Here is a 16,810-nt window from a genome sequence, read left to right on the forward strand (position 1 = left end):
CTCACACGCACACTTCCTATATCTGTATCCTGCTAAGTTTATGTGAATATCTGCCATCGTATCTTCCTACCCCCAACTATGGCTTGACTATCTCAGCAATGTAGCACTGTGACTGCATCTAACAAACTGAGAACGACTGATCGATGAGTTTCCATTGCCAACACAAGCAATAACACTGAGTAGAAGCAAAGTGTGGAATAAAAAAACACTTTGCTTAGACACTGACTATTTTTCCCAGATTGTTATTGTTGCATTTTATTCTGTATTAAAGATGGTGGAATATATTAAATTGCCTGAGGTAGTCTCTTACTGTAACAATACAAAGATACAGTAATGCACAGCTGTAATACACAATCATCCTATGAACTAACAGATTGCTTGTTACTTAAACAGTATAGGTCTATAAAAGCTTTTTAAAAGTACTTTCCTATTATTTATGGTTATAGTTGACAATTAGATCAGGCCCTTGATCTTATCAGTGTTGCATGTCAGGCCTCTGCACAGTATCAAATGACTAATAACTCATAGTGCACACCTCTCAACAACATTAACTTGTGGAGTAGTTTTCCTTATGACAGACTAATAGCGACCTTTCTTGTTGAATAAAACCATGGGCAGTATTCTACTTGTACCAAGCAAAGAAAGAAAGAACAAACACACAAACTTTGGCCCATCCCAAACTGAAGTTTTTGAGACAGGTCTTTTAAAAACACTGTACCTCTGAGAAAACAGCTGTTACTTTATCTTTGCATAGTTAAACTTGAGCAGAAAAATTCTATACAATTCTTTTGTCAGATGAGATCAGTAACAATTTGCATTGCTTAAAGGGGGCCCAGCGTAATTTGGCATGAAACTGAGGAGACATCATAGTATGGAGATGTGTGCATGATGATAACGGGAATATAACGGGAATGTTCCACGAATATTTAAAGTATAGTACAGAAATTCCTAAAGACCCTGCCAAATATAACACTACACCTGAAATAGATATAAAAATATATGTTGGCTATTTTAAAGGTAAATTAGAGGAGCACATCATGTCACTTTTAGTTCCTACATTAAAACCAGGTAGCAGGGGGAAAAAAAGGCTAATGTTCTGACCAGAACACAAAACTTCTTTTATTTTAATATCACCTAAATCTGTCTAGTTTTCATGCAAACATTTATAATTAAGTTGTTCAATAGCAGAGTAAATATGGGAGAACTATTCAAAGAGAGATACAAAATTATTGAGTAAGTAAATGAAGGAGTGAATAAATTACTCCATTGATAAATACCGGAAGTGTGCGCCTCACTTTTTTCCCCCTCTTTTCCACTACATTTCCCATGGTGCCCTTCAGCAGTTACGTACTGCTACGTCATATGTTTTCCTCCCTCACGCGGTGGAACCTTTGGAAGACTACCGGAACCGAAGTGGGAACATGGCAGATGAGGAGGACTCGGCGCCGGAGCCTGCCGTCTTCTCTCCCGCGGAGAGCCCTCGTAAAGAGCGGCCTCACTCCGTTTCTTTCCCCGAGAGCGTCCAGCCAGCCGTCGAGATGATGAGCCAGCTGCTAACCCACCCGTCATCCCTCAAATTCGACAAAAACATCAAACAGGCCTTCTACAACACTGGAGCGATTATCTTCGTGGCTATCTGCTGCGGGGCAGCCGTCCTGGTTTACTTCATCCTGGAGGCCTTCCTCCGCCCGCTGCTCTGGGCAGTGCTCTGCGGAACCTTCCTCCACCCTTTTAAATACTCCCTGGCCCGTCTCGGCCGTTCGTGGCTCAGCGGACTGCAGGACACCGGGACACCTATCGTGGTCGGGACGCTGCTAGTCCCAGTGTGGTGTGTCAACTACGGGGTCGAGACTATGGGCAAGCTGGTGCTGGAGAGGCTCACGGTGCTTCTGGTGATTGGGGCCGGAGCGCCGCTGGTTTACTTCCTTTACCTGTTTTGGAGTGTCATCGGCATGCAGGTGATTCTCGAGCACGTCTGTTGGGTCATCGGACTCGTGCTGGACTGCTTCCACGTTGCGTGGGTGAGTGAAAGTGGACATAGTCCACCAAGTACACCTCTCTTCTCAGGAGTAAAAAGACCCTCTGTCAGTCTGGGTGGCTGAGGTCAGCTGGACCATTGCTCGTATAAATCCCTCATACACGTCGCTTATGCTGAATGGAAATTTAATTCAAAACAAACAAACAAACCAAAAATTATTAATGAAAAGTTAGCTGCCATCCACAGCCATTGAAGTAAAAACACTAATAACTAACTGATTGTTTATTTAATCAACAGCAAGCCACAAATATGATAAATTATTTTTGTTATTGCTGTGTAAATTTTTGCTGATTAAATGTTAGTCATTACGTTTTGATATTAGACTTTTCTTAATTATAATTATGACTGAAAATCTCACGATAATAATGATAATGCAATAACATCACAATTGTGTGATTAAAATGTAATGTAATGAAATGAAAGGAAAAATACTTTATTAATCCCCAAAGGGAAATTCTATAAATTAAGTAGATAAGTAATTCCAAAACTATCTCCAGCGAAAATCTCTGCAGACGGATTTAGAGCAGCAAACTTCATTGTGTTATCTTGCAACCTCCTAATAAAAAGTTAATTCAGTTAACCTCAATGCAGAAAATATGTTTCTTGGAATGTTACTTAACTTGCATGTGAGTTGATTTAATTTTCTGCTTTTCCAATGGCTGGTCGATCAATGTCTTATTATTCCAGAACAGCTCCAGGGCACTGAAATCCTCTTTTCTTTGGCCAAATCCAAATGACATTATATGATCTTCATTAGACCACATGTGCTTGTTCTAAAAGGAGTGTAAGACTCACACACTCCCATGGTTCATAAATAGGAGGGAGAACACCATATTGCATTACATTTAAAGATGTCTTTGTGTGAAGTGAAACTGGCTGAGATCTTCGTGACAAATTGTTTACTGGCTTCAACATCCAATTTCAAATTGTAGTGCTAAACAGCAATAGATTATTTGTTGATAATTCCCTTCAAGGCTTTTAAAAGATTTTAAAATATAAATCAGTTTGAGAAAATACACTAAAAACTTTCCAGATTTAGACAAGAGATCTTTGGTTTTTAACTTTACTGTTATGAAAATCACTTACTTAGAAATAAACTAACTCTGTTTGCCAGAAAAATTATTGTTCTCTCTGAAAATTCCTGAAGAGCAACAAACAGACTGCTGCTCACTTTCACTTTCTAAGAGCCAAGAAGTTGTGAATTTGTTTCTTCTCAGGTGGGTACTGCCGTGTTTGGCTACTTGCTGGCAGTTTGTCTCAAGTGGAGTCCTCAGACTGAGCGCTACCTGACGGTTTTAGCCCTTCCTGTCTGGGCTGTCCTGCTCTTCTACTTGGGTGAGCCTGGAAAACATGTTCAGACATATTTTCTCATACTTCTCATGCAAACTGCCTTTTTACCACTGGGTAGATCTTCTTTCTGACTTTGCTTGCCTGAACGGAGGCTGCAGAAACTGAGCCTGCAATGGAAAAGTAAAAAAACTGTGAAGAAGTGAAGAGAAAGTTCTGTCCCTGCATGTCTGTTGGACAGAACACATGCAGAGCTATGGTACATTGTAAGATGAGGAAGTCAGCAGTATTTTTAGCACACTTGAGACATGCTGAAAAAACACGTTGACCTTCATGCATGTAAATGTTAAAAGTGACTGTTGCTGTTTTAATGGGACTTTAGTTCACGGGAAAAGCAAGGAAGAAACATTTTTAAAGAGAGGTCGACAGTCTTTATGTGTCTGGTAGGCGACATTTTGAGTCAAAACACTTTGAGAAATGTGCTTCAGCTTGGCAACAGGACAAAGTAGCATTTCTAGTGAGATGATAGCTGGTGCTGTAATGAACAATGTATGAACAATAGGTTTCTCTACATCACAGGAAGACGATGTTCTAACTGATGTGCAAATCTGTTTTTAGTGTCTCTGACGGGCTCGTGGAGAGTGCCCATATTTGTGATGGTGGTAATCCTCCTCATCGTGGGCTCCCAAGAGAAACCACCTGTCCCTGGCAGAGGTGACGTTTGTGCACGCATGCATTTTTACATGCAACACAAAAACTGTTTCCCCAACTGGGTTTATATACTGTATAGATTTAATCTAGTGAAGAAATAAAAACATGTCAGTCAATAGGAAAATTTAAACAAATGATAAAAGATGAGATACTTAAAAGTTCTGAGGCAAATATAGATTTAAATGAATGTATATTGTATATTATGATTTATTGTGTGTAGTATTGTTTAAGTTTTATTGTAATGTAATATAATGTCAATTAATTCTCAGAGAGCCTGTTTAAAGTCAGGGTATTATTTATGAGGGGGTTTTGGACTAGATAGGTGTTCAACTTCTTCCAAGACCCTTTTCGAACTTAAGAAGCTTGTTTTGTTTGTTGTAATGACTATTTGTTCTGTTTTAAACTTTGTTTTTTTTTTTTAGTTTGAAATAAATTCTTAAAAAAACCCCAAAACAACTCACTTAAACTTTCCTAGTAATGTCAAATTATATATTCTTTCAATGTTAAGTGGATCAAATTAACTTTCAAATACTTACAATAAGAATTGAATTGCTCTGATCCTTATGACTCTTCTTAAAATAGCTTTTATTAGAATTAAATAGGCTTCCCCAGTTCTCAAGTTCAGCCAGAATAAATTACATGTAGCTGCAGTGGTCTGAACCCAGCTTTACCTAAATTATAAGTGACTTTACATGGTCAGTTTGACTTGTGTTGAGGAAAACATGCACACAAACACTACTGAGGAGTGTGTGGCACCTTTTCTGCACCTTGTGCTTGTGTGTGTTCTACCATTATTTTGTGTTTCACCTCTTCAGGAGAGCTGCCAGGGCAGATGCTGTCATTTGCCGCAAACACAATTTACATGGCGATATCTTGTAGCAACCTTCAGCCAAAAAGTGAGCCCAGAGAGACCTATGCCACAGGTAAAGAAGCTCACTTTAGCAGCTTTCAATACAAATGACATGGAGAAAATGTTGTGGGTTTTTCTTGTGCTGAAAAAGCAGATTTGACATTTTGGTTGATGACTTTTTGTTTTAAAACCCAAATCATTGTAAAGAAATGTCTTGGGCGTGTTTTCTTACAGAGGAGTACATTATCTTTAAACATGCATCATTATCTTGAGAAGCAACCATTAAAGGATGTTCAAACCCAGACACTTCCGCTTTGACTGCACTGTTTCGCCACAATGGTTATAAAAGTTCATACTATGTTCTTTCTTCTCTTCCTCATTTCTGCTTCCTGTCTGGTGTTTCTCGCCCTTCTAAGATGGCATGAAACCAGTAGGTCCTCTCCCTGCAACTCCTGGGTTCCTTCGTGGCTCTTCCACCTTACCAACAGGCCTCTTCCAGACAGAGAAGAGCCCCCGCAGAGCCAGCGATATCTACTTTATTCTGCTGGTCTGGGCAATTGTGCTGGTACAGGTGTGGCTTAACCTCTGGATCCTGCAGTTGCTGCCCATCCCCGTGGCTGGTAACACAAACATGTGCAATCGTACACGCATGCACACATATGCTCAGATCAATGTAGTTATTTCTGTTTATATGACTTAGTGTGGGTGCTGAAGAAACTGGTCGTCCACTTTGGTCTGAAGAGCTTTGCAGAGCGCACTCTGAGTTCGTGGTGGACGGTGCTGGAGAGGTTTGGACGTGAGCGCGAGGAGGCTTTACTTCCTGGACCAATCAAAGGCCTGGCTCAGTTCTTGCTGCGTATTGACACTAAGGTAAAAGCCTTTGACTGATTTCCAGCGGCTGCAGCTGCGACCAGCATACTTATTTCTTCTACTTTTGACTTTGCACACCTGCATGCAGACACACGTTGTGTTGCACTGATACATCTTTTGATTATTCATACTGTCCACACTAAAGTGCCCCCAGTGGCTATAAGGAATGTCTGGCCAGTAAATGATTGTACTGGTTGCCTGCTTCTCAAAGATTAGAGTAAGTATTGAACCCAATTTCCAAACACTTGGGAAATGATTTAAAATGCATGTAAAAGAATAGTACAAAGACAACATGAGCATAGTCTGAAAATGAAATCTTAAACACAGAGAAGTTTGTACTAAAAACAGGGCTGTACGCTGGACCACTTGTGATCTCAAACAGACGAGTCCCACGTTGAGGATAAATGTTTTGTCTGCTGGGGGTTTTGTTCACCATATTTATGGTCTTATAGTTGACACTTTTTATAAGTTGGATGCAGTTATTTCTCTCCAGTAATCCTGATTTCCATTCAGTTGAAAGGCCAGTCTCGACCCCTTGTACAGGAGACCCTGCCTGCTACTTTCTGACCCCCTCCTCACTGCTTGTACCCTGGTTGCTTTCTTGTTGCACGGGTACATGTGATGACTGATGCCTAGGTCATCCCAATAATGATCTTCCCAATGTCTCTTTGTCTCCTCTCCAAGCTCTGGCATTGGCTTAACAAGCAGGTAATGAGTGTTTGTGTATGAGAGAAAGCGAGAAAACAAGGATAAAGAATAACCTCCATTTACACGTGGGAGTGTATGAGCACACTTTGTAGTGGCTTGGACTGGCGCTTTCCTACCCATCTACTGTCATATTCCTCTCATGCTGTCGTAACATCTGCCCTCTTTCTGCTTTCCTGCTTCCTGCTTTTATTTTTACAGGAAGTTACAGTCGGGAGGGGGAGGGTCTCGTTGAGTCCTCTGTCCTGCCTGCATCTTCCCTGCTTTAATCTATGTGGCAGTTTTTTCTTTTTCTTTTTGGGAGAGTGTGAGGTGCATGGAGGGATTGCTGATATAAACAGAGAAGAGCAGACCAGAATGGCGGGGTCGAGTGGTTTCTTAGATATCATTTTATAAAGCTGATGTAAAGATGTCTTTATATTTATGAGAGTGGGCATGAACAAAACAATGGAAACGCAGATCGTTAATGTGACATGGTGTACGATAAAATCTGGATAACAGCTGGGACACCTGTTAAACCGGTCTTCCAAAAGCTTCAGTATCTCCTGCTGTGTTTAGGCTCCTTACCTTTACGACCCTCTTTCAAAATAAATTCTCACATTTATGTCTTCAGTTTGCATAAATGGACTTTGGTTCTGCTGGTTAATTATAACTTTTATTTTAATTACTCATTTATTTAGACTTTTTTTCTCTTTGTAATTAGCGATCATTAATACTTGATCAAAATGTTGCCATGACTTATAAAACTAGTTGTTTTTGTCTCACCACTAGTGATTGAATTCTCAGATGATTTCTTCTGATGTGATTTGTTTTTATTAAACATGTGATTTCTAACTGTTACTAATTCATAAGCTGTTATTGATCTTATGTTTTCTGAGTTGGAAATGGCAGTCAGACCTCCACTAGAGCAAACACTGCTGCTAATTCTTGCTAATCTTACATCTTCAACAATGTCATAATCAGACAGGAAATGTGTGGTGTTTCCATTTTTTTGTTAATTGACTATTTTTTTAACTGGATTTAACCATTTTCAGCCAGTTTGCAGTGTATAATTCTCCTCCTGAAAGGTAAGACTACATTATTGTTTTCGCTAAGGAAAACACTGAAATTATCAATGGTACACTCATTTAAGGACTGTATTGCAGTGTGTAGCTGCAGTACAGTTGCCGTTGTACTGACCTCCATATCATGCAACCTTCCATGTAATATTGACGCCTGAAGGCGTGGTCTCATGGCCAGGTGACATTTCCTACCATAATGTCTTCCAGTCACTTGCTGCATTCAGTAACTTAACTACTTTTGTGACATTAACACTGGAGTTCACATGGAGTGTAAATCTTGTTCTCAACTTTCCGTTCAGCCTGTAGCATCGAGAAGCTAGACTTAAAACACGTACTGTCACCAGCAAAATTATTCAACTGAAATTGCCTTAATACAGGGATACGGGGCGGTAACCTTTTAGGAAAGCCTCACAGAGCATAAATCTGTAGATTTAGAGGAGAAAAAGTAAGTTGTTCTCTGAGATTTAAAAGGGTAAATAAACAAGACTATTGTACAGATTAGAAAGAACTTATAAATTCCTGCAATAAAGGTTCCAATTGTTGCACATCAGTCAGAAGATGCATCATCTTATTGAAATCAGAGTGATGTTTACCTGTAAGCAGGTTCCAGCCATGGCAGTCTGGATCACTACAATACTATGAAATGGTGACTTTGGTCTAAAGTCACAAGTTCCTCCTGACTGCTGTATGCAGTTTCAGTCATTTTTGCCTGTGACCCAATTTAGTTCATTCAAATTCCTCTTGGGGAAGAAAAAAACCATGACTTTCTAAATTGTATTATTTTTTTTTTTATGTGTTTACAGCTTTTATGTTGGTATAATGTCCTCCCATCCTCAGCTCAGTAAAATTCTGTTCTTTATTGTAATGAAAATGCTGTCTTTAGTACTCTTGCCAAGATTAATACTTACTAAGATCAGGGATGTTTGTTTATGTCTGGTATTAAAGAACAAAGACGTCATTTTTAAGGGAACATCATTTAAGTCCAGAGTCTCCTCTTCACATGGGAAGGGTACAGATTTTCTCCATGTGTCAGATCAGTGTGTATGGTGTTTTTTAAGCTCCTTCAGAGTTTTATTAATGTGCCTTTACTCTGGTTTTTTTCTGTCTTTGTCTTCCCATCCTCTCAATATATATAGATGATCATTTGGTTGGAGCGTTCGCTGGATAAAATCATCAGCATCTTCATCATTTTCCTCCTGGTCACAGGAACCCTGCTAATGGCTCTGCTGCTCACTGCAATGGCAAGTGTTTGTCTTGGATAGCTGCTTCACCTTGATGTTACCACGGCAACATAAACCTGGATGTAACAGTACCTTCTATCTCTGTAGGTTCATCATGAAAGTGTTCACATCGTTGAAGTAACCAGTAACCTCATCAATGAGACTGTGTCCAACCATCCTGAATGGGCCAAGTAAGATGGTTTATTTTTTGTTTTGTTCTCATTTTAAACACTCAGTCATCTCCTTTCTTCATAAATACACCTATCTCTCCCATGTTGCTGCGCAGTTTGCTTCCAGAAGCTCGTGTCATCCAGAAAGCTCTGAATTCAGCTGCTACCAATGTTTACCAGCATGGGAGAGAGTGGATAACACAGAAGGTTAGCGTGCGTACACAGGAAACACCAAGCTTTGACAGCTTGAAACGCCACAAATTCTTAATGTTTCCTTTGTGTACAGCTTCATAAAATTTTAGGAGAAAAGGTGAACCAAACGGCAGTGATTGAGAAGCAGGTTTTGGAGCTTTGGGACAGACTATACCAGTCCTGGTTCGTGAAGGTAACATGGCACTAAGAGGATAACTGTCTTCTTAAGTTGTAATGTAAGTTTTATTCACTTGTACATAAAACACCATGTACACATTTCCAGAACGTGACCCACTCGGGCCGTCACCGTGGGCACAAGATGATGGCTCACAGGCAGAACAGCTGGCTGGGGGACATCCTGGACTGGAAGGACATTGCCTCCTTTCTGCAGGAAAATATCGAAACTCTGCTGTCTGTAAGTATAAGCTTGCTGTGTGATGAAGAGGACTTGGATGCACTTCTCTAGAATAACTGTATGGTTTCATAGCCACAGGCCGGTTTGTAGGCGCTTCATTTGAAGAGAACTTAAATAAAATCTAACATAATTTGTCAAAAATACATTTAGGATGCAGCTCAGTAGCACAACATTGATTGGGCAAAAATGTTTTGGTTATTTTTCTGTATCCTGTGATTGAAATGTTTACCTTTGTGGTGTTTTGTAGATCCTGGAGTCTCTGTGGGTGGTGATGAGCAGGAACGTCGGTCTCCTTTTCACCACCACCACCACTCTCCTCACTGTGTTGTTCCACAGCGGCACCGCGCTGCTCAACTTTGCACTGAGTTTGGTATGAAACACTGCGTAAAGTAGCTCACATCGTCACGTCTTCTGATTTACTGCCTGCATTATGTAGAGCAGTCTCCCCATGTTCTACTGTAATCCATTAGAAACTCATGGTGTATTCCATACACTGCTTAGTTTATCATATCCTAATACATTTATTATGGATATAGACTTTATCCTGAATCAGCAAAACCATATCCAAAAGCTTGATATACTTTCACCAGGTTTTCACTCTAGTCATTACGCTGTTAAAAAGAACTTTTCAAACGTAAATCTCATAAATTTGTAGCTTTTAATACATAGTTTTAAATATATTCATCCTGTTCTGTGTTCCTGTCATTTCCAGGTGATTTTCCTCACCACTCTCTTCTACCTGCTGAGCTCCAGTGGGGAATACTACAAACCTGTCAAATGGGTGATCAGCCTGACGCCTCTCTCGCAGCCTGGACCCTCCTCCAACATCGTAGGCCAGTCTGTAGAAGAGGCCATCAGGTGAATACACGCACAACAGCGGGAGAATCTAAAAATACAGCCACATCTGGAAGGGATTATTTCTGACCTTGCATGTGTTGTTTCAAAGAGGGGTGTTTGACGCATCACTAAAAATGGCGGGCTTCTACGGACTCTACACTTGGCTCACTCACACCATCTTTGGCATCAACATAGTCTTCATTCCTTCTGGTGAGTCGGCGTGTTCACACAGGTTAAGTGTGTAGCTGCCAAGTCGCACTCATGGTTGAATTATGTTTTTTATGTCCGTCTCTCTCGACCCGAAGCTCTGGCTGCCATCCTGGGTGCTGTGCCGTTCCTTGGGACCTACTGGGCAGCAGTGCCAGCAGTGTGTGACCTGTGGTTGGCACAGGGTGAAGGTGCCAAGGCTCTGCTGCTGCTTGTCTGCCATCTGCTGCCGACATATTTCGTGGATACAGCCATCTACTCTGATATATCAGGGTAAGTATGTGTGTAGCAGCTCTGACACATTTGAGAACCAGATTTCAGTAAATCCCCAAATGTGCTTTTTTACATAATGCATTCAGACCTGGTTGCTATCCAAATGTGAAACTTTGCTTTCGGCGAAGCCTTTTTTAAACTTTTTCTATTTGCATAACTTAGTTCCATAAATAGCTGCTTGAAATAGACAAATAAAAGGCAGTATCAGACGGCTGACAGCAACCCGGGCATACATACGTTGTATATCTATTCAGGAATTAGAGCTACTGTAGTTTTTGGAAGTTTGATATCTGTATTTCTGTATAAATGTGACCCAAAACCTCATCAGATTTTCTTAATAGTCCTAAACATGTATTTATGAAAAAATATGATCTGATGTTACATATCAGTTATTAGTAAAACTACAAAAAAAAAAACATGTTTTCAGCGTCTGTAATATTAGAAATTGCATTTTTATATTTCTGGTAACTCTTGATCAGTCTTGCAGAAGTTTTTTTTTTTTTTTTTTGTTGCACAAAACAACTTCAACTATTCATGTTCAGTGTTTTCAAATGATTTCAGGGATCTGGACTTGATAAATTATTAATTTTATTCTACTTTTCCCATTCTTTGATCTAGTCTTGCTGCAAGAGTCCCTTCTTGTGAAATTCAGTTCATGTACAGATGTTCTTGATTTGTCCTTTTGAGCTTTATGGAGTATTTAAGCATTCACTGTTCCATTCATGGCAGCAAACTGTCCTGGCAAAGATGCAGAAAAGTGCTTGTTATTATTCAACTTCAGATAAGCAGCAAGGTGGTGTTAAAAATTTCATCTATTAGGTCAAGAAATGAATTAATTCCCCAACAATAATAAAAGAATTGAAATGGTATTTCTAGTTTAGATCACACACTGGGCAAAGAAAAGACAAACATCGTATCATACAACATTTACAGGCTGTGCTGCAGATTTCAATAAGCTTAAAAGTCAATGTAAGCAGTACTTTCTTCTTTATCATATCACATTTATACTCTTAATTTTTCACGAACAAAAAAGTCTATTTGGATAGTCTGTAGAAGTCCTCTTAAGCTGAAGGTAACTCTGAAATCAGGAGTGCAAAGATATTTTTCTAAATCATTCCACTGCCTCAGCACTTTCCTATCTCTCCGTCTCAGCGGTGGACACCCGTATCTGACCGGCCTGGCAGTAGCAGGTGGAGCGTACTATCTGGGTCTGGAAGGGGCCATCATTGGGCCCATTCTTCTATGCATCCTGGTGGTGGCAGCAAATATCTATAGTGCCATGCTGATGAGCCCCAGTTCAACCGCACCTACACCAGTGCAGCCAAACTGGCCTGTCCATGACATGAGGTAAACAGCATCGAAAATACCCGAATCACAAATGTCCAAATAATCTTTAAAATCCTGGGAGATGTTCCATATATTGTCCTCTTGTCTGTCATCAGGACCTTCCCAGACTCCACTCCTTCTGTCCTAAAGAAGACCAGTGAGTGAAAATGGGGGGGCATGTCCCACTGGAGCATGAACTGGCTTCCTACTGGCTGATTGTTCAGGGAAAGCCCTCCCTTTCCTGAAGCCCCTCTGAACAGTGCCTGGCTCTGCAGGGTCAACCTGGACCAAGAAGCAAAGGCGGCATAGCAAGTTGTGATGTTTGCTAACCAGCGAGCGGTTTGTCTGAGCAGTACTGCAGCAGCTGCTTTCATTCAACAAGCCGAAATCCTGATCCTTGACCTGGACCAATGACAACATGCTGGGTTTAAGATTATGTACAGCAGAGATGTTGATGCTGATCTCATCTCTCTATCAAGTCAGTGCCTACATTTATTTAGTCATTTTGACAAATGCCTGATATGGTTGCATAGTTTGTGGTTGTTAAATAATATATTTTATTGACAGAGCCCCCTTGTAATTCCTGCACTCCTTGGCTGTCTGTGCTAAAGTGCTGTTTCTGTACTCCCTACCTCTCTCCTCAAGGAGCCTCGACCAGTTTGTTGTGACAGCTTGGTTTGTTTTTTTTGTCTTGGAAGATGAACTGAAGTGTTCTTGCTGTAAAGGTCAGATCAGGTATGAGAGAAGAAGTTGATGACTGTTTTTATTTATTCCAAATATAACTTGTTTACAAGTTAAAACCTCACTTTATCCTTTCGGTAACAGTAGCTGTGACTTATTGACACTAGATCTTTGCTTTAACGATCACACTCCTGCTCTCCTGAACCCGGTTTTGTTACCACTGTTTCATTTTTGGAACCCTAATGGTTGACGCGAAGCAAAAGCTGCTCCCTTCATAAAACACTGGTTCACACTGGCAGCGACAGCTTTAGTGGGTCAGACTGGGAGCCTCTGCAGCCAGTGAGAAAAATCTGTTTTTACATTGCTTATTTATTTAAAACCTAGTTTTTTTGTTGTTTTTTTTTAAGCACATTCAAAACCAAGCTTATGGAATCTGAGCACACAGATCCACTGAAGCACATTTCCACTCTGAGCACCTTCGGAACACGTTGTGAGCACTTTTATGTTTTGGAAAGGATGCAATGAGCATCCCTGTCACATGATTTTGTTGAAGGTTTAGAAATGTCTATATTTTCTAATCACCTCATCCATTCATGTGACACTGCATACGTTTCTGGAAAGAGAGTAGTTAGCATCACTTGCTAACTTTTGCTAGCTAGCTTAAGTGGAAAAAAAACAAAACATGGATGGGTTGTGTATGTAGAGAAATCCTTATATTGACCATACGGCTACTGTGTTAGCTATCTGAGGGTGATAGCGTGTTGGACTGGGTTGGAACACGAGTGCAGAGTTTAACTTTACTGTAGTTTTTTTTTTACACCTGGTATGTACTTAATAAACATTATTTAAACTGCATTACTTTTGTTGTGTTCACTCCTATATGGTATGTTTTCTGAAGACTCCCCAGCTTCTCCATGGTACTTAAAAGTTGTCTTCAATGAACAAATGATGCTTCAGATTATAAGAATTATCATTTAATAACAAATAAAAACAAACTGTGTACATAAACGGAAATGAAAGGCGTTCTCTGTGTTGATAAGAGCCGAGTCAGACTGTCATCTGTTCTGTGAAGGTTTTACAGATTGTCACTTTGTCAGTAAAGCTGTGGACAGATGGACTGAATGAAGATCATGAGGCAGTGTGCTGCCTGCTGAGTGGCTGCTAGTGAAGACAGGAACCCTTTCAGAAAACACACACTGATCAAACCGCTGCTGTTAAAGTAGTGACACTGATTTTGCTACTGGAAAGTTCTTGTAAAATTTCAGAAAAATGAAAATTCAGAATTTAATTCACAGCTCAACCCAAGCACTGCCATGACAGAAAATGGGATCTTCCTACCTGAAAGCGATCCTGAATGCAACCACAGAAGCAATTAGTCTCCAGGGAGGGACTTCAGTCATACAAGGAAGGAGAAAATGGGCCAGAAAATCAAACATTTTCTCATCTTCAGTCTAAATTCCCAGTGGGTGCTGCTTGATGCTGTGGCTTGTAAAAAGCTGCTGGTGGTGAACCTAACAGCTTGTTAAACATGAAACCCTCTAAGCTTGTAAAATGTTTTATTCATGTTCAAAAAGAAACAATATATCAGTAATTCTTTTCATCTGATTCTCACTAATTATGACATTCATATGGTACAACTTGGATCAGATGACGCCAACTCAGTCTGGGAAGGATTAATGTTGTAATAATTGGGTCAAAAATGACACAAATCCTCTTTTTCAGCAACAGTAGCAAGACGTGTTTCCCTTATTCTCATTCCCTACAAATTCACAAGTCAGGTTTAGTCAACAAATCACAATTTAGATGCAAAAATGTTTCATTTCTTGGATTCAGTGTCTCATACTTCTGTTTACATTCACCACTGTCATTGAAGTGTTAGCAGACATATGGCTATCTTATATGTTGGTTTAACTCAATGCTAAGTACTTGTAGAGATTTCTTTACAAGAAAACACTGAAGTATTCCCAAAAAATGGAGCAAAAATGATGAAGATTAAAGTAACTCTGAAAGGCGCTGCATGACGGAACAAGAGGAATGAAAGAATATGTCAAGTAAATTAGACTGACACACTTCTAACTTAATAAATTCACCCTGTTGCTTTCAACACACTTCAATATTCTGTTAGATTTTCCTTCTGGGCTGCCGTCCGATTTGGCTTTCATCCATTTCTTCACATCAAACACTTCACATGTTTCCTCTGAAGTCTTCCAGAACTGGTTCAGTTTGAAACCACAGTGACAGATTCATTTGTTTTTATGCGCAGAGAGGAACAGAGCGAGATGTCTCATGCAAGACATCTTGGCTGCACGGCAATACATTTTCCAGTGTTTCCAGTGAGATCCAGTTGTCAGTGAGGATTTACAGTCCTTAGGTTTGCTGGCCAGCTCAGAGATTTCACATGGTTGTTTCTGAATGTCACAACGGCTGTGAGATTGCTTTTGGCCTCCCTGAAGAGGGTGTCATTGAAATGACTGAACATATGCTTTCAGAAAATAAATGCAGAGGCATCAACATCTTTTGCATGTATATGCGAAATACTGCCGTCTAATATGTCTTCCTGATGGCTCTCGTTGGACCTAATTCTCATAAATGAATAATTCAGTGGATCAAGAAAAGCTGTTTGAATAATCCACTCTGCGCTAAACACTTCCTCAGTCTGGAGCCTGACTCCATTACCTTCACACTGGACTGTCGTGTTTATTAATAGGACGGAGGAAAAAGTCCCAGCAGACTTATCTTGTTTCAGCCCAGAGTCGTCTCTGCTGCAGCTTTTCACTGCCAGATGAGAGATTTATCTACGCAACGCACATTCGGGCAGCAGCAGCTACAGCTCACGCCCTGTGAGCATGCGGTATCCAAGCTGTGTTCCAGCACGACTAATTCAGATGCAAACTCAATTCTTCAAGTAGCCAGGAAGCAGACTGGACTCAACTACAGCCTGGTGCTCTGCTGTATCATCTTAAGCTGTTTTTTCTGTCATTTGGAAACTTTTAGGACATCTTATACATAACCTTTGAAACATTTGCAGGTCTCTTACAGTTTTACACAGATTGGACGGATGTAGATGAGAATGCAGAGGAACTTCTATAAGCATGGAGAAGATGCATGTTTCCCCGCTGGTTTAGGCTCATTCCACTGATACTATAGTGTCTATCAAACAAAGGTGGTACTGCAGTTTTAAGGCTAAGAGGATTCTTACTTCACAGGTGTTTGTCCACTCGCAGATCCTGTAGTAGAAATGGTGGCAGCTTACATGTATGCAGACCAACCACAGGTAGATATAAATGGCTCATTGTAAGACAATAAAAACATAACAGTACAGACGCATAATTAAATACCAATAGAAATACAGCTTGTTAGTCATCAACCTGTGATTTTGTTACATTCTGAACTTAAACATCAAATTTATTTACCATACAGCAGGGATCCTTAACCCTGACCCTGGAGGACCAGGATTTAGGATCCCAGCCCAGTTTGGATCCCAATTTGAACATGTCATTGATTGATCTTCCTTCTTTCGTTTATTTCAGCGTGAAGAAGTTTGTTCTCTTTTCTGATTTAGGTCATGAAAGTCTCAGTTATTACAAACCTGACAGACCTAAAATAAGAACTAATATTGGAAAAGCACTTGCTTCTTCACATTTAAACATTATTCTGAAAGAAGAGGGAACATATTTGTCAATATGAGAAAACATAGTAACCCTGCAGATGCGTTATGTTTACATCTCAGTGTAAAAGATGCAAAGAAAAAATATGACCTTGTTAATGACAGTGATGAATAACAAGGTCATGCCCATCAATGCATTTGAAAGGTTGCTAAAAACACCTGATACCTCCTGAGTCTGAAAAGTTCCTGTAACACTCGGTATGACGTCACAGAGAAGATCTGAGGTGTGTTTATGTGGAAGAAGAAACACGCTCCTCAAGTTCTGTAAACCTTTTCACTTTATTTTTCTACATTTGGATC

The 16,810-nt window shown here is 40.1% G+C and overlaps 1 protein-coding gene across 1 annotated transcript; it reads left to right on the forward strand.

Moving 5' to 3' along the window:
- Window positions 1-1,308: 1,308 nt before the first annotated feature.
- Window positions 1,309-13,688, forward strand: tmem245 (transmembrane protein 245). The gene is made up of 17 exons (XM_079241228.1): window positions 1,309-2,021; window positions 3,256-3,373; window positions 3,944-4,039; window positions 4,852-4,959; window positions 5,303-5,506; window positions 5,587-5,756; window positions 8,659-8,763; window positions 8,851-8,933; window positions 9,029-9,119; window positions 9,199-9,297; window positions 9,388-9,519; window positions 9,767-9,889; window positions 10,232-10,377; window positions 10,466-10,566; window positions 10,662-10,836; window positions 11,989-12,183; window positions 12,279-13,688. Exons 1-17 carry the CDS (start codon window positions 1,422-1,424, stop codon window positions 12,325-12,327), a joined length of 2,595 nt encoding a protein of 864 aa, XP_079097354.1. The 5' UTR covers window positions 1,309-1,421; the 3' UTR covers window positions 12,328-13,688.
- Window positions 13,689-16,810: the final 3,122 nt, after the last annotated feature.

Source organism: Telmatherina bonti, assembly GCF_933228915.1.
Source record: "Telmatherina bonti genome assembly, chromosome: 5".
NCBI lineage: Eukaryota > Metazoa > Chordata > Actinopteri > Atheriniformes > Telmatherinidae > Telmatherina > Telmatherina bonti.